At 42.2% G+C, this 26,328-nt stretch overlaps 1 protein-coding gene across 2 annotated transcripts; it reads right to left on the bottom strand.

Moving 5' to 3' along the window:
• Positions 1-3,431: 3,431 nt before the first annotated feature.
• gmps (guanine monophosphate synthase) lies at positions 3,432-25,109 on the bottom strand. 2 transcript variants are annotated; one of them, XM_058387894.1, is made up of 17 exons: positions 24,874-25,109; positions 22,998-23,170; positions 21,489-21,667; positions 17,806-17,920; positions 17,618-17,715; positions 17,428-17,531; positions 17,149-17,342; positions 13,745-13,910; positions 13,471-13,622; positions 12,670-12,843; positions 12,165-12,270; positions 11,900-12,015; positions 11,393-11,518; positions 7,996-8,111; positions 7,630-7,760; positions 6,398-6,570; positions 3,432-5,202 (listed from the first exon to the last, which is right to left on the bottom strand). In XM_058387894.1, the coding sequence occupies exons 2-17, from the start codon at positions 23,004-23,006 to the stop codon at positions 5,101-5,103; spliced, it is 2,061 nt and encodes a 686-aa protein (XP_058243877.1). In that variant the 5' UTR covers positions 23,007-23,170; positions 24,874-25,109; the 3' UTR covers positions 3,432-5,100. The 2 variants fall into 2 exon arrangements, with proteins under 2 accessions (XP_058243877.1, XP_058243876.1); XM_058387893.1 differs by lacking the exon at positions 22,998-23,170.
• Positions 25,110-26,328: the final 1,219 nt, after the last annotated feature.

The following is a 26,328-nucleotide window of genomic DNA, read 5'->3' as shown; positions in this document are numbered from 1 at the left end:
GTTATTTTAGCGACAGAATCTTCCACACACACACATATACAGAGACATAAGGCTGTTTGATGTCTACAGGTGTTCAGGAAGGTTAGTAACGCTTCGTTCCCTCATAACGCCTCATGGGAGAGGAGAGAGGTAGATCAAAACATCAACACTCGGTGAGAGAGACGTGAGGACAGACGCAGTGTCACTACTGCTGCAAAACATGTCATTAACACCGCGAGCCAGAGAGAAACACCAGCAGCGCCATGTTTATCACTCATTATTAAAGAATAGAAGGAGAATCAAAGTCTATCAGGGGTGCCATTACTTTTGCATCAGACGCTGTAGACACAATGAGAGAGAAACGGAGGAAATGCTTTTATTTTTAATATCCGTTTTATTGTGATCAGATTCAAAACAGGAATATTAAAGTTAGTACTACACACACACACACACACACTCCATTTTATTCACAAGCTTCTTACAACATATCCAGTAAGATGATGCAGATACATTTCATAATATTCTACAATATTAGCAATAAAATTCAAATAAAGGAACAAAAACAATGAGAAAAAAAAATTCATATTATATCACTATTCTAACTGTAATATATAAACATCATGGAAACTAACATGTGGAGCAAACAACAGAGGATTTCTTTATCTTTACGGTGGGAAAAGTGGGTTTTTAAGGAATTACTGCATCACTGTAGTTTTATATAAATTTCAATAATGCAATACTATACATAATTGATTACATACATCATAGTGGGGTCAGTGGTGGTTCAAGTGGTTAAGGCTCTGGGTTGTTGATGGGAGGATCAGGGTTCAAGCCCCAACACCACCAAGCTCCACTGTTGGGCAACTGAGCAAGGCCCTTAACCCTCTCTGCTCCTGGGGTGCTGTATCATAGCTGCCCCTGTGCTCTGACCCCAACCTCCTCAGCTGGGATATGAATGTATGTGTGGCGATAATAAGGCATCTTGCCCCTCAGTTCAGTTTTTAAAAAAATATAACATCAAGTTCCAGTAGCTTATTTTCCACAATCAGGATCTGAGAGCAACCTCCATTAAAAAGAAAAAAAATATTAATTAAAATATAATAAAAATATTAATATTAATGATTTGTCAGCCCAGGCAAAACTATTTATTAAGCAATATTAATAAAACCATAAAATATAATACAAATATTAATGATTTCTCAGTCTTTTTTTTCCCCTCGTACTTTATCTCCTTAAAGAACCCATCTCCAATTAAGCACTGATTTTTAGAATTTTATTTGAGCATTTTTATTTCAGCCAAAACAAATAAGAAGGGAAAAATGGGTTTCTATGATCTCCAGCAGATAACGAAGAAAAATGACCTGAATTTTAATATCAGACATTTGACCTGTGTTATATTCCGAGCTACATTAAGCCGAGGTTGTTTATAACTTCATACACACACAGTGCTATAAGGTAACCCTCTTTACCTACATAGAGGCTCTAAATAAAGAGCTCTATTTAATCAGTAGTTAAAGCTAATAATATAAACAATAAACTTCCAGAAGTTTCTGACACAGTTATCTGATCCGAATGGACGACAAGATCTTAATTAAAAGAGCATTAATCAATACAGATTCATTTTCATACCAATACAAAGAAAAAACGTGAGCTATGCGAGCGTGTGTGTGTGATGGTGACCAAGCGACCAGAGTAAAGAGCTGAACTCCAGCAGCTCCAAGGCCTTTAATAACACCTTCAGTAAATAGAAATGCTCTAGGGGTTTCAATTAATTGTTTTGGCACCCATGTGCACTCATTCTCACACACACACCTCTCTCTCTCACGACATTACACACACTGATACAGTAGCTGAATCGGCTACATCCTCAGAGACGCTGCTGTTTATGAAGCCCGACTTGTCACTACACGTCCTTCAATCAGCAGCGGAGAAGTGCGCACCTGCACACACACACACACACACACTCTCTCTCTCTCTCTCTCTCTCTTCCCTACTGAACTCACACACACCTGTCATCCTACTGTATAGTGCTGAATTAACTCTTACACTTCACCCTCGAAGAAACAGGAAAGATCCCAGATTTCTCTCTCTCCTTGTACCCCAGAGTCACGCTGATCAGTCCTGGATTCTGATTGGTCAAAGTATATCTAGAACAGATATACAGATAAAAAATATGACAAGCTGGGTTTTTTTTTTCCCCCCCAAATCAATAACATTTTTAATTGTCAGCAAATTGTGGTATAGAAAATAAACCATATCAGGACCCTGCTGTTCAGGGAAAATAATCAACCTCAGCATGTGGGTGTTGAGAGTAACTCCACTTCATCCCCTTATACCATCATGAGGTGGATCATGTTCCTCTAACAGCATGACTTTTTATCAAACCAGGTTTTGAAATGTTTGTCAAAATGTTTTTTTCCCTTCAGACTGAAACGATTCACTTTATTTCCCAAACACCTTTTAATACACACACACACACGAAGAGAACAAATTGTACATGGACTTCTTTATTAAAGCTCAGATCTCATTATACAAACGTCAGTTCATCGGGAAACTGCATGCAGTGGCTTGGTTTTGAGGCACAATACTAAAGAAAAAAAAAAGAGCTTTTTCATTTTTATACAAAAAAAAAAAAGAGAGAATTCAAACAGAATTGCATAAATCAAACTGAACACCATGTCAGATTGCAGCTTAACCCACTACTGAATCAAAATTCATATTAATAGTATTTTCTTCTGAGTAGACGAATGTAAAAGATACAAGTAAAAAGGCAAGAGACAGAAAGACAGGGCGGAGGGAGGGAGAGAGAGAGACAAACGAGAGAGAGAGAGAGAGCGCGACAGACAAAGAGACAGAGGGAGAGTGAGAGACGGAGACAGGGGGAGAGAGACACAGGAAGAGAGAGAGCGGGAGAGAGACGAGAAAGAGACGGGAGGAGGGACAGAAAGAGACGAGAGAGAGACGGGAGGAGGGACAAGAGAGGGAGAGAGAGACGCGGGGGAGAGAGAGAGAGACAGGGGAGAGAGACAAGAGAGGGACTGGGGGAGAGAGAGAGAGAGAGACGGGGGGAGAGGGAGAGAGAGAGAGAGACAGACGGGGGGAGAGGGAGAGAGAGACGGGGGGAGAGGGAGAGAGAGAGAGAGACAGACGGGGGGAGAGGGAGAGAGAGACGGGGGGAGAAAGAGACAGGAAGAGAGAGAGAGATGGGGGGAGAGGGAGAGAGAGAGAGAGACGGGGGGAGAGAGAGACAGGAAGAGAGAGAGAGAGACGGGGGGAGAGGGAGAGAGAGACGGGGGGAGAGAGAGACAGGAAGAGAGAGAGAGACGGGGGGAGAGGGAGGGAGAGAGAGAGAGAGAGACGGGGGGAGAGAGAGAGATGGGGGGGAGAGAGAGAGAGAGAGAGAGAGAGAGAGAGAGAGAGAGATGGGGGGGGAGAGGGAGAGGGGGAGAGAGAGAGAGAGAGAGAGAGAGAGATGGGGGGAGAGGGAGAGGGAGAGAGAGAGAGAGAGAGAGAGAGAGAGAGGTATAAGTACAAAGTTTGCAGATAAGATAAGGAACCAGTCCACCCTTGCATTGTTTTTTTTTGTTGTTTTTTGTTGCTATTGAAATGAGGATAGTGTAATGAGACGTAACAAAGACAATAAATAGCTAGGCATGTTATTCACCATTACGACACTTCAAATCTTATCTACATCAGGCATAGATTTCTGGTTTCGGCGCCAAGCAAACCTCTACGTAAAGTTAACAGAACTAACCTGTAGCCCCTCCCATTTTCTATAGACTTAAAAAAAAACAAAACAAAAAAACTAAGTTAACGGGTTATTGTGTGATCACAGCTTAAGCCCCTTTTCTCCTCATCCGTCTAATAATTGCTTCCCAAGTCCAGCCTCAGGAGACGCTATACAGGAAGCAAAGCACCAAGGCCTTATGGGTTTAAAGAACAAAAAAAAAAACACAGAGATATGGTTAAATGTGCAAACGATGCGCCCCCTTCTCACACACTCGCACAGAAGCAGACAAAATATACTTTCTCAGGTAAGTGCCAAAGAAAAAAAAATATTATGCAGCATGTGTTAGTTCTGTTCACATCCCTGAAGGGAGGAGGAAAAAAAATAAGACAAAACGAGAAAGGACAAAAGAACCAGGCACAAAGTCTAGGAAAGCTCGTCCTCAACGGGAAAAGCTTCTTCACAGCACGCTTCGCAGATCTCAAAAAAAAAAAAGAAAGAAAGAAAACGAGAGAGAGAGAGAGAGAGAGAGAGAAGCAAAAACAAAAAAGAAAAAGAAAAAAGTGGCAGTTCTGGAAGTGCCTGTAACATCAAACCAGCTCCATTTGGCAAATCAAGAGAATTGGTCACGTGAGTTAGTAATGCAGAAGAGTGTGAGGTGAATGAAGCTGATGTGGAAAAGCAGAACGGAGCAGAGATGAGAGACTCGTACTAGAAGACCGTGTGTGTGTGATTTCTAGGGATGCATCGATACCAATACTAACATCAGCATCGTCCTACAACACAAATATCAAACACCTGATAAAACATTGGAATAGTGTTTAAACTGTATCTTTAATAGACGGCGCTCTCTGTTAGAGACACGGTTTGAACGTCTCGCGCGTGAAACTCGGCGGTTCGTTAGTGGCGGCATCTACAAGCACGGACACGGCTAAACGAAACGTCACGCGACGACGGAGCGAGTCGCTAAGTCTTTTATTCTGTTTTATCGATGCATCCCTAGTTATTTCTGCAAGCCTTAACTGCAAAATACATCGACGACTACTTCCTGAAATAATAAACAACCAGCTTAATAAGAATATTAATCATCATCATAATAATAATAATAATAATAATAATAAGCCCCAGAAAATGAGGCTGTGATGAAGTCGCGGCTTTGTGTGTGTGTGTGGTGTTAATCACAGTACTGGCTGCTGTCGTAGGGAATGTTGTGTTCTGTTCTCTGAGGGTCGGAGAGCTTTGTTGGTGAGTGTGGAAACATTGCCATGGAAGGATGAAGGAGAAGGAAGGGAAGGAGGAAGTCCAAATAAAAAAAGAAGGGGGGAGAGGGAGAGAGAGAGAGAGAAAGGGAGGAGGAGGTGAAGGAGAGCCCAGAGAGAGTTCAGCGCTCTGCTCTACTCCCACTCTGTGGTTCCCGGAGGTTTGGACGTCAGGTCGTACATCACTCTGGAGATGCCTGGGATCTTCTTGATTTCGCTCACCATCTTCAGCACCACCTGCAGGGCGACAGGAGAGTCAGCGACAGAACGCTCGTTAAGTAGGAGATGTATTTTGTCAGGAACAGCTCTCTAACAGTTAAACAGGTGGTGATGAATAAGATGCGATTCTTTTTACTCCTTGAGCCCACACCACCACTCAGAACCTATGGTGGTGCAACTATAAACAGCACGCTAACTCGAGACAGCATTAGGGAGGACGGCCATGACGGATACTGGACATTCAGCTGCCCGACAACAGCAGCTACAGTGTTATGAATCTTTAAAGACATGTATATGTTTTACAAGAACCCTCTGTTTACACTTCTCCTATTCTGCACATTACACTGTATAACAATATACTGAATACACACTGGTCAGTGCTATTGTGTGCATGTGTCCTGTCTTTTGTCTTGCACTGTCCGCACCAGGTTGCACTTCATGTAGCTCGGACAATTAATCTACGTTGTTCTGTAGTTATATGTTGTTTTATGTAGCACCAGGGTTCTGGTACCAGGGTCAGCTATTCGTGGTTAAATAGACAATAAAAGCTTCTTGACCCTTGGCTTGACCACGCAAACTTTCCAAAGTTATTTACACTAGCAGGAATAAAAAAAAACAAAAAAAAACAATGGACTATGAGCTATTAACACAATCCTGTGACTTTTTATATCAAACCTCTTGTGATCGTCACATTTACGTGAATTAGCTTGGTTTCTATTTAATTTTACTCTGACACAAACAGAACTCCCAGATCATGCATCATGAAAAGGGAGAGCATGAGATTAGTAAGAACACAATAACCACTGAAACAACAAATAAGGACTCGGTGTGTGTTAATGACGGATCTGGCTGCCGTAGTAGGGAACGTTCTGTTCACTGAGGGAAATGACCTTGCTCCTAAATGATGGCTAGTTATTTTGGTGTTTGTCAAAAATGCAGCACCTGTCAGTGACTAAGAGGAACAACGTAAATACACTCTCCTGTCCATTTACCAAGTTCAGCAGAGCTGGGAGTTTTGTGAGCCGTGACTCTGCGAATCATCCACTGGGACAGGACGAACCGAGGTATTGTGAAATACCAGAGGGGACAAGTGACTCTTTTACAACAACATCCCTGATTTTCTGTAGCTTCAGATAAACAAAAAACCTCCTGATCAAAGACTAGGAGTGAATAAATCGATACAGGATGCGGAACAAGCTGAGGAGACACTCGCCTCTTCTGGGATGTGGTTATCCGGCGTGGCAGCGATGCCGGTCATGAAATCGCTGGTGATGAAGGTTCTGATGACGACGGAGCGTCTGCAGGACGGCTGCTTCTGCAGCGGGTCACGGTCGAAATGCAGAGGCACGAGGATGACGGGCATCTGACTGATCTTACTCGAGTAACCTGACGAATGAACACACACAGTTTATCAATCTGTAAGAAAAAAAGTTTAAATCATACATTTTCATGCTTATATTTCTGTGCTCTTCTTTAAAAATAACAATCCTTTTGCATGTACACTATATTGCCAAAAGTATTGGGACACCTCTCCAAATCATTGGATTCAGGTGTTATTTTTTCAGGGGTTGATCTCGGCCCTTTAGTTCCAGTGAAAGGAACTCTTAATGCTTCAGCTTCATACCAAGACATTTTGGACAATTTCATGCTTTGTGGGAACAGTTTGGGGATGACCGTGAGCCAGACCTTCTCGTCATCACATCATCAGTGCCTGACCTCACAAATGTGCTTCTAGAGGAACGGTCAAAAAAAATCCCATTAACACACTCCTAAACCTTGCGGAAAGCCTTCCCAGAAGAGTTGAAGCTGTTATAGCTGCAAAGGGGCGGGGACAACTCCATATTACATTCATGTGCATGTAAAGGGAGACGTCCCAAAACTTTTGCCATTATAGTGTATAATCAAATTTAACTATTGTGAAATGTAAAGTGTAACGATGACAAAGGCTAATGCAAAGTTATTTTACTTTTCCAAAACTAAAGTGCATTTTCCAGAACTTTCCCAGGATTGCAGTGGAGCGTGAAGCAGCATCTCTGGGATTATAACCCCTGACTTTAGGGTGATGGAGAGAACCCTCAGAAACACATGCAGCATTTGTGAGCCACATGACTGTGTGCTTTAAATTTTCTCTTGTACATTTATGTTTTATTTCCTTGCTCTAAACATAAATTTTAGTGGCCTGGATTTATATCCACGATGCAATTATGATTATATATTATACATAATATAACTGGATATTTTTAGCTGCTCTTGAGACTCAGTGAATAAACATCCTTATATTTTATGCACATAATTAAGCCCTGTACTTAAACTTGGTGTATTTCACTGTTTTATTACACAATCCAGCTCTCTGTTGAGAAAGCTTACAGTCTCAGCACTCACATCAACTCCACTGCTTTTCAAAGAAATCGTTCATTGTTAACCTGCGAGGAAAGCATCTCTTACCCGACTCCCTGAGGATGGAGTGGGCCACGAAGTCGGCCTGTCTGAGCGTGCTCAGTACGCCTGTGGTCAGGAACGTGGGAGTGATGTCTGTCGGAGGTTCCTTTACGTGCGACCCAAACACGTACACAACTCTGAAAGGGGGGATGGATAGATAGATAGATAGATAGAGAGAGAGAGAGAGAGAGAGAGAGAGAGAGAGAGGAGTGTGAAGCATGAAGGTTAATCAAGTTTGAAGGTCTAAAGACACAGGAAGTGTTACATTCCAACTGATTACTCAGTTTAAGAACAGGATTAAATTTGGGATTGATGGCTTGTGATGCGTGTGTGTGTGTGTGTGATGCGAGTGTGTGTGTGGTGTGTGATTACCTGTTGATGGTGTGACAGATACGAGGGATGAGTCTGGCCAGGAACATGAGCGATTCCCAGTGCGGAGCTTCTTTACTGGTCACCCCACATACGTAGCTGTACGACCGCGCGTCACCCTGCACACGACGGCAAACACCACAATTAATACAGCTAACACGGACAGAGCAAAAGGTCTGTGATAGAAATATAAACCTTAAACATTACTACATTGTCTATGTGTATAAACAGAAATTCTAAGCAAATCTCCAGTTAGGTACAGTAACTGACCTCAGTATTCATATACTGACTGGACTGGTCATTTTAATCTTGTTATTTATGTATTAATTTTGCTTTCCCCATCTTTTTTTCCTGATATGTTGAACACTGCATGTAATTTAAGTTTACAAATTTGAAAAAACACATTCTACATTCAGCATGATAAAAACAAAAACGCTCTGAAAGTAGAACACGGGTGAGCAAAACATCCCAATAAAAGCAGCATTTCTCTAACACTAAAGACAGGGGGGAAGGGGGCAGAAAAGCAACAGATGGGGTAGAGGGAGTAAGAAAAAGAGAGAGAGAGAGAGAGAGAGAGAGAGAGAGAGAGAGATACGTTTTATGTCTTTACATGGACTGTTAAGACATTAAAAAGACGTGTAGTTTTGTTGCAGGAAGAAGGAAGTGAGTTTTTACACCTACATTAAATGACAGAAACCATACTTTCTGTTAAACTCTGAACTATTCCGAGTTACACTTGTGTACTGATCACACCGCAAAACACAAACAAAACACAGCGTTCAGGAAGAAGAAGGAGGAGGAGGAGGGGAAAAAACACTGCAAAATGTGCCGGATAAAAGTGATTCACATTCAGCTGCCTATAACTTTTCTCCCTCCCATATGAGTAAGATTAAATTTAGCAGTCTGCGGTGCTGGGACAGGAAGTGTGGAGGAGGAGGAGGAGGAGGAGGGGGAGGAAGAGGAGGAGATCTTCTCCAGTGTTTGGTCGGAGTAATGCGCAAAAATTCCCTCTAGGGAGGATCAGATCTGGAGTTGTATTCTTGACACTGACCAGACAGAATATGGAAAGCACATACACACAGTTTACGTAAGAGGCAGAGAAGGCAGCCTGTGGGCATGACGGTCACTGTGTGTCCTGTCTCACTGCTACAGGACATCAGCTTCCATGTACACAGAGCTATAAACACTCCCAGAATTTAAAAAAAGACATGAATTTAAATAAGCAGCCTTGTATAAAATGATGACAGGTTACACCATTGCATATTCACAAAGTGGGAAATTTCTGCCTTTCAGAAAATTCATTCATTTAAGAAGAAATAAATAAACTCACTGTTAGCAAGCTGCGACACTTCAGGATGGTCTGTTCTAGAAAAATACTACAAACGTGATGGAAACAGGACATCTGCTTTTATTCTTCTTTATTCCTGACTTAGATTTTTAAAGGTCATAGTCAGAGCTGTAACTAAAGTTATCCATGTCATTTGTTTCACTCGACTGCGGTCAAATCCCCACAACAACAGAGCTCTTTAATTGGCTGCTTGCTTACTACACAAGTCCTCCTTTTCCCCCAAGCTGAAACTGAGGTATAAAGAGCCTTATTACAGACTCGAGGCATTGAGGCTGTCTGAAACGTTATAAAAAAAATAAATATATAAATAAATGGGCCTCCAGGCAGAAGTAAACATGGTCATAGGTGCAGTGCTTACACAGTGGGTTACTGCTGGCCGCTTCATCTGGCTCTTTCAGTTCTGTTTAAATGTCAAGATCAAAGCGCTAAAATCCTCCTGACGTATGGGCCGTGTCCCGCGGCTGAAAAAGGCTTCACGTGTCTACTCAAAACATATTCATCACTCACACACTCCACATCAAAGAGAGACGTTCTTCATCTGTGAGACGCTGTGAGAAATACAGCAAGTCCACAGCACGGCTGAATGCTGGACTCTGATTGGTCAGGTGGGGTTGATTAGTTTTCTATAACAGCAGCCTTGACTGTATTGTAACTGCTATACGTTAAGACTGCGTGAATGAGAGTACTATTTTACGAGTCTAACATCATAACGTTACACCCTCACAAGACGCCAAAGCATCCTGGAAAAAAAAAGGAGAAAAGACAGAAATCCAGACAGAGAGAGAGAGAGAGAGAGAGAGAGAGAGAGAGAGACTAAAATAAACTCCGAACAGTGCGTCACAGTGTCTGTGTTTAACCACAGGCTATGGGTCGACTGGATAAAAACACACAAACATCTGGAAATGAACGGAGCTACGCAGTGAGCCAGAGGCAGCTCTGGAGAGAAATGAAACAGAGACCAGCAATTTACTGGAAGAAAAAAACAAAACAGACAGCAAATAAACACATAAACCTGGCCATCTTAACCTTGTCTGGGTTTTTTTTAATTAGCTATAGATTTATAGTGAGGAAATTCTTTTAAGAAATATTCCTGGTTGAACAGGACTGTGATACACTATTTCTAGACACTAGTAGTACTTTTATGTCATTATTAGTAGTAGCAGTAATATTTGTATAAGTAGTAGCAATGTTAAAGAGTGCTGCAGGAACAAGTCCGAAAACCCAGAAATGAGTCGACATTTCTGCACTTCCGCCTCCATCGTCCCAAAGATTAAAGGTCTGTGGTCAACACAAGCTCAAGATAGTTTCATGTACGACGATCTTTTAAGCTTTTACACATCTTGGAAAAGGTGGCGTCTAACATGCGGCTAAACTGGACTACACCTGGATGTTAAACGTCCCCCCTACTAAAGCCTTGTACTGTAGCTCATGTGGTTAAGGCTCTGGGTCTTTGAATGAAAGATTAGGGTTCAAGCCCCAGCACCACCAAGCTGCCACCATTTGGCCCTGGAGCAAGGCCCCTACCCCACCCTGCTCCAGCGACGATGTATAATGTTTGACTCTGTGCTCTGACCTCAGCTAGAATATGCAAAGAAACGAATTCCACTGTGCTGTAATGTACGTGTGACAAATAAAGACAACTTAACCTAACACATTCAGACAATTCCAACTCAAATCTGTCTGTCCATTCATTCAGATTCATAAACAGAGAGAGCAACATGGATCAGGGAACATGTTTTTAAATGAACAGTGAAAGCTGTCTAAAGCTTAGCGTTGGTGAGGTTGAAGTCATGTTTACTTCTTGGGATTGTATTCAGGCTTCAAAAGTGTGCTTTGTCTTTATTTGTGAAGATTACTGAGATGAACAAAATGTGTAAGAATCATACATTTCTGTTGGTCACACACTGCTATTTTCTGCAATAATCCAGTGGGGGGGGGGAATCTATTGGTCATATTATTATGCCACTAATTCGATAAAAGCATTGCAAAGCATCTTTTGTTCGGCTCACAATTCTTTTAAACTTTAATTCTTTACAATAAAGTCTGACTCACCTGGACACCAACGGTTTTAATTGGCAGCAGGAAGGCATTTAGTGAATGAAGGCTGGTGATCTGCATCAGCTTCTCCTCTTCCTCGTCCGATATGCACGACTTCACTCTCTGAAGCAGAGTGTGTGGCTGCACAGGAATAAACAACTTAATGTGTAATTCGCCAATGAAATCAGTTACGCATGTATCCCAAGTAGCGTAATTATCATTAGGTACAACGGTGTGTTTTAGGGCTGGATATAACAGGACAAGCTGGGCTTTTTGTTTTGTTTTTGCCAACTTCCAAGAAAAGAGGCTGGCGAGGAAGCGATTGTTTATAGCTGAACTCATTTACAGAGTTTTATTCCTTAGAGAATGCATAATGCGATTATAAATTGTAGCAATACAATCTATCACAATACTCTACTACTATAAGTAAAATGAAGCACTAATCCCCACCGAGTGCTCTAAAGCTCAAACCTATAGTCCAGTTTGTTGTTTTATTCAAGAAAAAAAACCATCTCCTGTTACCTTTTTAACACTGGCGGAGAAGTCTGTGATGATTTTTAGGATGTTGTTGGTTTCAGCGAAGTCTTTGCAGACATAAGGTTCATCAGCGCAGATGACCCTGATGGCCAAACCAGGACCTGGAGGATAAAAGCACCTTCAATATTTACCCACTTCTAAAGCTGGATCTCTCTCTATATCCATCATCGATGCTACAGAAAGATGTGAAAAGGTGCTACAAAGGCTGCTTTCTTTCTTTTTAAAGAAAAAAACTCCAGCTGAAACTCACCAGGAAAAGGGTGTCGGGAGACGATCTCCTCGGGGAGCCCCAGCTCTCGGCCCAACGCTCGCACCTCGTCTTTGTGGAAATCTTTCAGCGGCTCGATTACCTTCCCCTGGTAGCCGGACCACGGAGACAGAAAAGACAAAGAAGGACTGCATAATTACACGTGTTTGTTAAAAACCGGAGCAGACATTACAGCACTTTGAACAAAGACAGGAAACGCGTTCATACAGAATATAGAGTTGGGGATAAATTACAAATACAACTTCAGTTGCACATTAAATACATAAAGTGTCTACTAAGAAGCATTTACTTCAATTCAAACACTTGTGTTTATATTTAAAAGAATATGACTGGAGTTTTCTGTGCATGAGCTTGTTTTCTATAGATTCTGTATGTCTGTGTGTAAACTGTCTAACAACGCTTCACCCAAGGACAAGACGCTATCTGAACTGTAGGAGAGAGAACCAGGTCATAGTGGTGATGATGGGCTGAACGTCATGCACTGTACCTCGTCTCGGAGTTTGCGGATGAGCTCCGTGTCGTTGTGGTGGGTTTTGATGACGTCAGCCTTGCCACTGGCCAGGTGAGACGCGCTCTCGATCAGGTCCGGTCTGAGTGTGCCCTGCGCCAGATACACATCCTCGGGCTTCAGGTTCATCTCACCGATCACCTCGTTCGCCACCTGGACGGCGCACCGTGATACAAGCAGGAATAAGAACACAGAAGGTCAATTATGGTTAAGATCAGTAGATGCACAACAGAAAAAAATATATATATTTTAATGAAACAAAGGTCAGATTTTCTAATCTAAAATGTCAACTGTCCTCAAAATGTCCTATTAGTTCTATTAATTTCTAACAAAAGTGCTAGTCGTTTCTGATTGGTCAGAAGGTGTTGATTAGTTTTCTCTTACAGCTGCTCTGGTCAAAGTGCATCTGCAAATCACAGGTTTATATAAACCACTCCTTATCATAACAACTAATAAATTAACTAGTATTGCAAACACTCAGACACTTAAGATGCTTGACATTAATTTTGACACAAAATTATATAGAACGTAGTTGGTAGTTGAATGAATTTGTATTAAATGAGATGAACTGTAAGTCGCTCTGGATAAGAGCGTCTGCTGAAATGTAAATGTATAGGATGTGCTGTTATTGGAACACTTTGGGTTGGTGAAAGTCCCTGAGCCTCATGTCAGGCTCCTTATCTACACATCTACTCATGTTTTATTGTTTACATATACGTTATATTACAATCCTATACGTCGACACTGCGGTCAGTAACACAGTGACCTGCAGATACACACCTTGACAAAGGTGTCTCCGATGATCTTCCTCTTCTCCTCGGGGTTGGTGGTCATGTTGAGCGTCTTGCTGATGCGTTTCCTGGGTGTGCGATCCTCCTCAGAGATGGGCAGCGTCGTGGTGCCGTTGTAGAACGTGTGCGCTGCGTTTACAACTACACAGAAACCGGGACAGATAACTAATTACTAATTCTAACTAGTAACTATAACCATAAAATCGAATGTTTCTGCAAACAGACTTTCTCCTGCTTAAGAAGGAAGGAAACACTTCAGGTACCTTTGAGTTTAATGCCGAGTTTGGTGAGTGCCTCCTCCACGCTCTGGCTCTCCCTCTTCCTCATGAAGCCGTTGTCGATGTGGACGGCGATCACTTGGTCCTGATTTAGAGCTTTATTAAGCAGAGCTGTACACACTGTGGAGTCCACACCACCGCTTAACAGTACCTACACACACACACACACGTTTAAAGATACCATCAGCCCTTGCCATTTTGTCATGCCATTGTACATAACCGACTTTAACATTACAGACACCACCACGGCATTGTCGAACTCTCGATTCTGATTGGTCAGGAGTTAAAATCATTCACTGTTTATAGTAAGAGCTCACAGAGACTCACACAGTGAACGCTTCACATAATCCAAGCCTAAAGTTAAGAACGTGTACGCTTTCCCGAAAGTCTAGTCTCTAAAATGGTGAAATTCACTGTAAGGAGATTGTTTAACAGTGATGTAAATATATCTCCAGTGTCTCCAGCATTTTGTACCAGTGCATGAAGATGAAGCTACAATATCTTCAGGACAGAGATGTTTACACTTTGCTGTTTCTCTGTAGCATGACGAGCAGTGTTTTTTTTTTCCTCTTATTAACTTTGCGAGAGAGAGAGAGAGAGAGAGAGAGAGAGAGAGAGAGAGAGAGAGCGCTTGATGAGGAAAGGACTGTTTATAGCTGCTTAAGTGAGAACAGGAACTAGTTTAATAGACAGGATTAAATACAACTAAAATAAATTTTTAATTTATAAAAAAAATATTTTAATCCTTGGCAAATTGCCTGGCCTTACATAAGATGTTTATTAAACAGAAACTCCACTTCATCACACCAACATGGTTATTTTCCCTTATATTTACTTAATAAGATCTAAAACACATTCCTCCCTCACACAAGGCTGAGTCATTATGCTTCTCAGAACAAGACAAAAACACCAAACAGTGCGATTCACTGCTTTAATCTCAAGGCATGGAAACTGTAGGTACACTGTTAACCCGAGTAACCCGTCTGTCTCTGTGACCCATATCGACACGTTAAATAGCTCACAAGGCACAGAGCTTCAGGGATTCGGAGAGGGATAAAAAGGATCTGGATCCAATAAAGGCCTCTGTGTATTCACTAGAGGACGAGCCCAATTTATGGAAGCTTACAGAGGAAATCACCTCGCTTCAGAAAAGGTCAGATTAATAGGTGGTTTAATTACTTGCCCCCAACCACACACACACACAGACTGAAAGACAGTCACAAAAAGACAGGCAGGCACGCATACACAGACTGAAAGGCACAAACACAGACAGTCAGAAACAGACACACAGACAGAAAGGCACAAACACAGACAGACACACAGACAGACTGAAAGGCACAAACACAGACAGTCAGAAACAGACAGACACACAGACAGACTGAAAGGCACAAACAGAGTCAGAAACAGACAGACACACAGGCACAAACACAGAGACAGAAACAGAGAGACAGACAGACACAGACAGACAGACACAAACACAGAGACAGAAACAGAGACAGTCAGAAACAGACAGACACAAACACAGAGACAGACAGTCAGAAACAGACAGACACACAGGCACAAACACAGACAGAAACAGAGACAGACAGACACACAGACAGACTGAAAGGCACAAACAGAGTCAGAAACAGACAGACACACAGACAGACTGAAAGGCACAAACACAGTCAGAAACAGAGACACACAGGCACAAACACAGACAGAAACAGAGAGACAGACAGACACAGACAGACAGACAGGCACAAACACAGACAGAAACAGAGACAGACAGTCAGAAACAGACAGACACACAGACAGACTGAAAGGCACAAACAGAGTCAGAAACAGACAGACACACAGACAGACTGAAAGGCACAAACAGAGTCAGAAACAGACAGACACACAGACAGACTGAAAGGCACAAACACAGTCAGAAACAGACAGACACAGGCACAAACACAGAGACAGAAACAGAGACAGAGACAGACACAGACAGACACAAACACAGAGACAGAAACAGAGACAGACAGACAGAAAGACAGACACACAGGCACAAACACAGACAGTCAGAAACAGAGACAGACAGACACACAGACAGTCAGAAACAGAGACACACAGACAGTCAGAAACAGACAGACACACAGACAGTCAGAAACAGACAGACACACAGACAGTCAGAAACAGACAGACACACAGACAGTCAGAAACAGACAGACACACAGACAGTCAGAAACAGACAGACACACAGACAGTCAGAAACAGACAGACACACAGACAGTCAGAAACAGACAGACACACAGACAGTCAGAAACAGACAGACACACAGACAGTCAGAAACAGACAGACACACAGACAGTCAGAAACAGACAGACACACAGACAGTCAGAAACAGACAGACACACAGACAGTCAGAAACAGACAGACACACAGACAGTCAGAAACAGACAGACACACAGACAGTCAGAAACAGACAGACACACAGACAGTCAGAAACAGACAGACACACAGACAGTCAGAAACAGACAGACACACAGACAGTCAGAAACAGACAGACACACAGACAGTCAGAAACAGACAGACACACAGACAGTCAGAAACAGACAGACACACAGACAGTCAGAAACAGACAGACACACAGACAGTCAGAAACAGACAGACACACAGACAGTCAGAAACAGACAGACACACAGACAGTCAGAAACAGACAGACACACAGAGACTGAAAGGCACAAACACAGTCAGAAACAGACAGACACACAGACACACAGAGACAGAAACAGAGACAGACAGACTGAAAGGCACAAACACAGACAGACAGAAACAGAGACACACAGACAGACTGAAAGGCACAAACACAGACAGTCAGAAACAGACAGACAGACACAGTCAGTCACAAACAAGACAAACACAAAGCTCTGCCTCGAGGCTTTGCATTATTCAGAAATAAGTGTAATTAGAGAAATTAGCCAGTGCATGATTTCCACATGCATTTCAATGAAGACATTTGAAACAGAACACCACTTTCAGATCACACACACACCCACACACTATTTTACAAGCTCGCTTCTGCAATACTGGTCTCCAAACGGAACGGCGCACACTTCGTTTAGTTAATTAGGAGTCTGTGAGTGTATATGGAAGTGAGGGATAATTAAAAATAAGTCTGGCTTCCAAAAAAAAAAACAAGATCTGGTTGATAAGCAGATATACCATCTATATCATGACCTCACAGCGTGCTGCATTAACACTTCACAACCATGAACTCTCGTCACTGTGCCAAGTAGCTGGATTATTTTCTTCTGTAGCAGCTAAACATGACACGTTATCTATAATGATTAAAAAATATACACGTATATATCTCTCAATTCCAGCATCAGGACTGTATGTGCTCACACTGCACTGTTCCTCACCAGCACTTTGGACTTGTCCACTTTCTCACGGATCTCGCGTATGCATCCCATCTGCCGGTTCTGCACGGTGAAGTTGCTGGGACAGCCGGCGATCTCGAACACGAAGTTCCGCAGCATGTCCATGCCCCGCTCGGTCAGATCTACTTCCGGGTGAAACTGTGTCCCGTAGAGCTTCTTCTGCTCGTTAGCGATACCTGAGAAGGGAAAAGCGATTAATCGTATCGCCATCGCTGTCTTTGGATAACATTTAGACAGATGTGCTGCGTTTCCTCCACATACCTGCAATAATGTTGCCAGACTGAGCCACGACTTTGAAGCCATCTGCTACTTTATCCACGCTGTCACCGTGAGTCAAGAGCACCATCTCCTCCTTCTGTAGACCCCTACACACACACACACACATCCAGCTTTAATTCCCATGCATACAGTTTAAGACAGCAACGTTGTACTAAGCATCACGTTCACCTACCTGAAGAGCGAGCAGGAGTTGTCTATACTGATACTGAACACGCCGTCTTCTCTTACACTCTTCCTGTGCACCGTGCCTCCGAACACTTTATTCATCATCTGTTCAACACACAAGCACGAGAATACACTGAATCTCTGCTACATCCTCAAATTAAAGCAAACTTGAGACATATCTGCGTCTTGTCACACCTGCATGCCGTAGCAGATCCCCAGGACGGGTTTGCCGATGGTGAATATGGCGGGGTCGAACCAGGGAGCATCTTCTGCGTAGACTGAATTCGGGCCGCCAGATATAATGATGGCCCTGAGGAAAAGAGGTGTAAAGAAAATAAAACTGTGTTCATCTCAGACACACATTTATCAATCATGTTGTGTGTAAACGTTTGTGTGAATTACAATTTTTCACCGGGTTTTAAAACGTTTCAGAGAGATGGTGAGGTTTTATGTTCAATGTTTCATCACCCGGTTCCTGACACAGCTCATTTACATGCAAGGACACATACAAAACTTTATAAAAGGTGTTGATATCGAGGTGATATGCTCATAAGAGGACCCCAAATAAACAATCAGGGTAAACACTAAACCCTGAAAAGCAAAAGTGAAAGTTAATTCAACTCACTTCTATGCCGGAAAAAAATATATATACGGGCATAACATTATGACCACTGCCAGGTGAAGTGAATAAGACTGATGATCTCCTCATCATGGCACCTGTTAGTGGGTGGGATATATTAGGCAGCAAGTAAACATTTTGTCCTCAAAGTTGATGTTAGAAGCAGGAAAAATGGACAAGCGTAAGGATTTGAGCGAGTTTGACGAAGGACCAAATTGTGATGGCTAGACCACTGGATCAGAGCATCTCCAAAACTGCAGCTCTTGTGGGGTGTTCCCGGTCTGCAGTGGTCAGTATCTATCAAAATTGGTCCAAGGAAGGAAGTGGTGAACCGGCGACAGGATCATGGGCGGTCAAGTCTCATTGATGCACGTGGGAAGTGAAGGCTGGACCGTGTGATCTGATCAAACAGAAGAGCTACTGTTGCTCAAACTGCTGAAGAAGTTAGTGCTGGTTCTGACAGAAAGGGGTCAGAACACACAGTGCATAATGGGTCAGGGCTGTTTGGGTAGCAAAAGGAGGACTAACAATATTAGGCAGGTGGTCATAATGTTATGCCGATGTATATACATACACACACCCCGCTCTGGAATAGCAAGACAGCTAAACTCTGAATAAACTAGACACTAGATCCCTGATATAAACTACACTACATTTTGCAGATTAAAAAGATCTGAATTCAAGTTAATCTGTTAAAAAGGCACATGAGGAGGAAAGGGTTTTTTTTTTCAGAATATACAGGATTCCATTTCTATTCATCTTATTCATCATGCATAAATAAGCTCTAAGCTAAATTTAGCACAATAAAAGTTCAGTAATATCTACTATTGGCTTGAATTACAGTCATCTCCTTTAAAACTTCCTTCTTCTTCATACCATCTGAGGGAGTTTCTCCTTCACAGTGTCACTCACAGGCCAGTAAACTCTGCTGCACTAAACATTCCTACACTCTGTGAAACATCTTCAGTAGCAGATATGGATATCTGGTCCCTGTATAATTATAACAACGTGATGAGAACCACATGGATTTAAAGTACAGATATTTCTCTGTACAGCTTCACAGACCTCTAAACTGTTTAAATCACGTGACACTTTATCGATCTCAGCAGCTTCGAGACAAAACATCAAAAGTGAGCTTGTGTATGTGGAAGACGTCAGACAGGAAGCACATGCTGTCTGTCATGAAGCGAGGTGGTGTGAATTGGAAAGTGACAGACGGCTGAAAATAAACACTAGCATAGACTATAATCACACAGAAGTAAACCGCACACCTCGCCGTGGCCTGAAATGCCTGAGCCGCTGTTTTCACAGCTCTTATACACCTTCATTAGATCAGCACTTTAACAGCCTGCTATAATACCTAGTGCCAAACACACACACCACCTCAGAGAGCACACGGTGGCCTTCTTTATTTACTCATGCAATAAACAAAACCACAGTTCATCTCAAATCAACAGATTTAACCGGATTAATCCTAAGGGACTGAACGAGAGGCTCGCTTTTCACTGCGCATTCATGTCTAATTTGTGCATGTATACACACACGGTATATATACACTATACTGCCAAAAGTTTTGGGACGTCTTCCTTTACATGCACATGAATGTAATATGGAGTTGTCCCACCCTTTACAGCTATAACAGCTTCAACTCTTCTGGGAAGGCTTTCCACAAGGTTTAGGAGTGTGTTTATGGGAATTTTTGACCATTCCTCTAGAAGTGCAGGCACTGATGTTGGACGAGAAGGTCTGTCTCACAGTCTCCGCTCTAAATCATCTCAAAGGTGTTCTATGGGGTTGAGGTCAGGACTCTGAAGTTCCTCCACACCAAACTCACTCATCCATGTCTTTATGGACCTTGCTTTGGTCACTGGTCTGCAGTCATGTTGGAACAGGAAGGGGTCATCCCCAAACTGTTCCCACAAACCATGAAATTGTCCAAAATGTCTTGGTATGAAGCTGAAGCATTAAGAATTCCTTTCACTGGAACTAAGGGGCCGAGATCAACCCCTGAAAAACAACACCTGAACTCAATGATTTGAATAGGTGTCCCAAAACCTTTGGCAACATAGTGTATATGTGATCTGTTGGTGACGGCATGTCTCAGCAGGACCGCTGTTTTGATCGAGTGCTATTCGCTAAGCACAAAGAGTATGTGGGCTTGACGCCATGTCATGATGAACGGCTCTACGAGGCCAAACTGCCCTTTAAATCAGCACAGGGCCCCCCACTGAGCTGAGACCAGACGAGATGCTGAGAGGACGATTTACGTTCCTTTATTATGCTACTAACATCCAATAATCCAATAACACCACGCCATTCTGATTTATCTACACGTCTTATCCACCATCTAAACGGTAATGTTATAAGGAATAAAACTCACACAGGGTTGTTTTGTTACAGGAAAACAACCAAAGCTGCAGGTGGTGTGGTGATGTATCAGTTAGCACCGTGAACAGCAGGTTCTGAACTGTTTCATTCGTCTTACACCACAACAATTACTACAATTTTTTTAATTGACTAAAACCCCAACACATCATTTTTACCTATTTATAGTAAATGCTGCTGAAGATCCAAGAAACAAGTTCCTGTTCTATCTTACATTACAGCAGCTATAAACAGCCGTTCGCTCAACATCCTCTCTTTTTTGTCTCTTGAACAAAATGAACGTAGCTCATCATGTTACAGAGAAACAGCAACGACTCGACTCTTCTCTCCTGAGAAAATCTCCACGAAACAAAATTTCACCATATCAACTATTACACACATTTTAGTGATGCTGTTTGATATCTTTTTTGTGCAGCATCTGGTTTAAGAGTCCCTGTGAACAAGCTGTTGCTATAGAAACGATAACATATTAGGAGCAAGCCCATTAATGATAATATTGATAATAATGATGATGCTGTGATGTGCAGCTGTCTGATCAGCTGTTAGAGAAGATTAATCAACACCTTCAGACCAGTTGAGAAACAGACAGCGCTGTGAAAGGATTCCTCTTGCGTCACAGACCTGAATGCTGCGCTCCTATTGGTCAGAGATTTGCTTGTCTCGTGTTGCTCAACAGTTAAAAACACTTTCGTCTTTAGATGACTCCTGTCCGTCTCGCTTCGAATGGAAAGCAGCGTGTGAAGGAAAAAAGGTAAATTTGTCGCTCTTTATACTCTGAACACCCGAATTAATCATTTTGGTTCAGGCTAACTACACAGTTCACGAAATAAACCCGGATTCAAGTCGTCCACAGTTCAACAGGATGTCGTCTCACCTGAAGCCCTGCTCTCTGATGGCGAAGGCGGGCGTCTCGAGCGGCAGGATCTCCGACTGCACGAACAGCTCTCTCACTCGCCGGTCAATCACTTTTCCATACTGCGCCCCGGCGTCCAGGATCACCACGGCCCCATCGTAGTCCTGCAACCCGTCTGTCGGCTCGCCACTGATATCCAGCTTTAAAAATAAATAAATAAATAAATCCTCAATCACCTTGCGTTAATCTAAACAGGAAGAGCTGGCGCTCTTTAAGCCTCATGAGGCAGAGGCAGATGCAGCAAATCCACGTGAGTACAGACTTCATGTTGCACAATTTCTCCAAAATGTTAGTCGGGAATCTTTTTATGCTCCACTTCTTGTATTAAAGAACCATTACAGCGTTTTTCAGGACGGTCCAGTGCTCATTTTTCTGCTGCAATTGGAGGAAAGTTAAAAAACCTGCTAGCTTACTCATAAGCCAAACGTCTTGAGCGCAGATGTTGAACTCGCACATATGCAAAACTTTATTTTGCTGCAGAATGCTTTAAAGGTGCATCATTTATTTATTTATTTTAACCACCCACAAGATTAAACCTCTAACAGTTCAGCGAGTTCGACATTTGTGCCCTCAGGATCAAATTAAGCGTACAGAGTCGAGAAAATGAGGCAGGAGTCGGGTCCAAACACACAGACGAGCTCTCCGGCCCAGACTTAAACTTTTGTCAAGATGACTGCTTAACCCATATGTAGTCCAGATTATCTGCAAACTGCTATTGCATCTTTAAGAATTCGTCAGTCTTTGACTCCATCAGATTTTCCTGAACTTATTTTTTTCATGCATCGACAAGCTCTCTTTGTTCACGACTCTGCTCCAGCTGCACGAATCTCTTTAAAAGCAGCTTTATGATGTTTATTTCATCATAACAGCTGTTAATTAGCACCTTTTAAACATTTATCATTGACAGAAATGTAACACCCCGTCCTTTGGCATTTATCAGTTCATTGACTAAACAGGTTTTCGGGTCTTTCCTCATCGCGGGGAACGTGCTGAAATTTCTGTCTGATGATCTCTCTCACTTCTATCACACACACACGCTCTCACTCCAGAGGCAGTTAAACAAAAACCCTGGTGTATTCCTTCTTAACGAGATCCATTAAGCATTGAATGGCTGTAACACTTTCTAATTTTTCCTGGTAGATGTATAAATATATTCTCTCTGATACTCTAAGTCATACTCTAAGTATGTTAAGGATGAGAGTGGAAGATTGCATGCCGTGCCAGAAGCTGCGGCTTCGTTTGCCTAGTCATATCAGCAAGTCCCAATACGTTTAAACCACTGTGTGTCAATCTGTTAAAAACACATCATCCACAGCTGAATAGAAGGATCATAAGCTGTTATTATTTCTATTCCAAAGCTGTTTATTCTCTTTTAACAGCACTTATTCCTCCCATACAACAGCAACAGACCAGCAAGTACAAGTCTGTATTTATTTATGAACTTTTTTTTTTTTATCCATTGATAGTTACCTTTAACATTGTGGACTGTCAGCAAGATGAGTTAGTTCCTCTTCTCGCTTACGTTACAGCCGTGATAAACAGCTACTCCCTCATGTGCCTGATTTTTTCTTCCTTTCTGACGACTAAAACTCGTCCTGGAGATTTTCCAGTGGAGGAAAACTTACTAACACTGGAGACGCCTTCTGTAAAACGTTGAATAAACAAATTGTGTCTCCTTACAGAAACGTCACCATATTAACAACTCTGCTTTTTTGTGCTAAATAACACAGCTATGAATCTGTTATGATTAGTCCTAGCTATAGAAGTTTACTATTATAGAAGGTCCATGTCTATGGGTTAATGCATGTCAGAAAACATTTCATGAACACTTCCTGAGACTTAACATACCAGTAAATAGGACATCAACATAAACATAAGCACATGTTCTGACCAACTACACTATAATGCCAAAAGTTTTGGGACGTCTGCCTTTCCATGCACATGACTGTAATATGGAGTTGTCCCCGCCCCTTTACAGCTATAACAGCTTCAACTCTTCTGGGAAGGCTTTCCACAAGGTTTAGGAGTGTGTTAATGGGATTTTTTTGACCGTTCCTCTAGAAGCACATTTGTGAGGTCAGGCACTGATGTTGGACGAGAAGGTCTGGCTCACAGTCTCCGCTCTAATTCATCCCAAAGGTGTTCTATCAGGTTGAGGTCAGGACTCTGTGCAGGCCAGTCAAGTTCCTCCACACCAAACTCCCTCATCCATGTCTTTATGGACCTTGCTTTGGTCACTGGTGTACAGTCATGTTGGAACAGGAAGGGGTCATCCCCAAACTGTTCCCATAAAGAGCATGAAATTGTCCAAAATGTCTTGGTATGAAGCTGAAGCATTAGGAGTTCCTTTCACTAGAACCAAGGGGCCGAGATCAACCCCTGAACTCAATGATTTGGAGGGGTGTCCCAAAACTTTTGGCAATATAGTATATTTTTCAAAGCAGTGTAGTAAGACCTGCAGTTCCCACGTGCCTGGCACATTTCACTTCCGTTTCACAGAAACAACACACTCACAATTCAGCCAATGTGCAAATAATCATGCAAACCCCAATAAACCTGCCTCGAACACGCATTTAATGCCTGCAAATTAAAAAAAAAAAAGTAATGCACTGCCTTGTTGCAACAGACCTAAACTGTGCACTCAGTGCGAGTTAGCTAGCAATGTTAGCTGACAACAAACACGGGTCCAGGCACGCGCTTTACCTTCAATGTACAAAGTTTACCGTTTTAATCTGCTACAGCTCGCCATGGCGCGTGCATTTCGTTAACGTTCCGTTTACAAACAAGCAGAAGAACACCGCGTTTAGATTCAACATGTGTGGTAGCTTAGCACTACAGCAGCTAACGTCTGGAGGAATCCAATTCCAATTCTCTCACTGCGCCCTAGCTAGGCGCCCTAAACAAGCTGCGTATTAACTGACGTTTAACCGCTCTTTAGTGCACCAAGTGTCGATTTAGGACACAGCCTCGCTTTCTTGTAAGCTAGCTTATCTTAGCTTGCCGTCCCTTTCCTACCAGGAGTAAATAAGATAGATGTTTTAAGATTTTAAAAATAAACCCCGGGTTGTTTAAATCGTATCAGTGTAGTAACGGAGTGTTGGAATGTTAGCTGGAAAGCTCCACCCTGGAGGTCGGGGCTAAATAAGTTCTCTCAGCCGTAGCCAGGCCATGAACCGCTCGGGTTAAAGCGTCACGAGTCAGAGCCCGGTTCCCCTCGCAGACGCCGAACGCTGGCGCACACAGAACGCGGCTCTAATTTGTTGTTTGTTTGTTTGTCTGTTTGTTTGTTTGTTTCTAACGTCTTCCGTCTCACCGGTTCGTTCGTAGACCGGTCCGGTATACTGACCTTGGTATCGCCGTTACACAGCGCCATGGATGCCTGAAAAAAGTGAAAAGCGCGGACGCCGCTGCTCTTCTTCTTGAGAGAGAGAGAGAGAGAGAGAGAGAGAGAGACTCTGACTGACTGAGAGAGAGCGAGAGGGGCTCCTCGCGCTCGGCTATCGCGTGCGGAGTAACTCCGTTGAAGCACGTGCGGCCAGAGGAGTCTGATTTCCGTTCAGCGCGTGCACGAGAGAGATAGAGAGAGAGAGAGAGACTAACTGACTGACCCTCTGACGTTCATTAGGAGGAGATCTTTAAGGCGTTCCAGAAATTGGGAATATGTGTGTCATGACAACAGATATTATTTGGATTAAAGGATTTAAAAGTGCAGTAGTGAATATTTCTCATTACTGACAGTGCAAATAATGTGAAAAGTGACAAAAAATGGTTAATAATGAATAATAAAGCAATAATATAGACTGGAAACCCGCTGTCCGGAATGTTTGTTTGGATTGGCCTCCTGACAATCATTTTATAGACACGCCCCCCAAACTCACCTTTGGCACGAGGAGGAGAGATCGCATGTTTATAGTTTATAAAGCTGTAGCAAAGTGGAATAAAGTGCGCCCTAAAGTGACGTCATGGACGTCATTGCTAATGCTAATGCTAATACTAAGGAAAACTTAAAGTGCAAAGCACCGTGACTTTTACAAAGCTCTGACACTTTGAGTTCTTCCATAATTGTTGAATAAACATCTATAAAAACACTTTAAGGGTTATATAATATTTTCTTTGTTAAATAGCAACGCCATTTTTTAACAACAAAACATTGTTATCTCTATCTATCTATCTATCTATCTATCTATCTATCTATCTATCTATCTATCTATCTATCTATCTATCTATCTATCTATCTATCTATCTCTGTCTGTCTGTCTGTCTATCTATCTATCTATCTATCTATCTATCTCTGTCTGTCTGTCTGTCTGTCTGTCTATCTATCTATCTATCTATCTATCTATCTATCTATCTATCTATCTATCTATCTATCTATCTATCTATCTATCTCTGTCTGTCTGTCTGTCTGTCTGTCTGTCTATCTATCTATCTATCTATCTATCTATCTATCTATCTATCTATCTATCTATCTATCTATCTATCTATATCTCTGTCTGTCTGTCTGTCTATCTATCTATCTATCTATCTATCTATCTATCTATCTATCTATCTATCTATCTATCTATCTATCTATCTCTGTCTGTCTGTCTGTCTGTCTGTCTATCTATCTATCTATCTATCTATCTATCTATCTATCTATCTATCTATCTATCTATCTCTGTCTGTCTGTCTATCTCTGTCTGTCTATCTATCTATCTATCTATCTATCTATCTATCTATCTATCTATCTATCTATCTATCTATCTATCTATCTATGTCTGTCTGTCTGTCTGTCTGTCTATCTATCTATCTATCTATCTAT

This window comes from Hemibagrus wyckioides, linkage group LG04 (genome assembly GCF_019097595.1).
Source record: "Hemibagrus wyckioides isolate EC202008001 linkage group LG04, SWU_Hwy_1.0, whole genome shotgun sequence".
Lineage (NCBI taxonomy): Eukaryota > Metazoa > Chordata > Actinopteri > Siluriformes > Bagridae > Hemibagrus > Hemibagrus wyckioides.
This window is presented reverse-complemented; position numbering and strand designations above follow the sequence as displayed.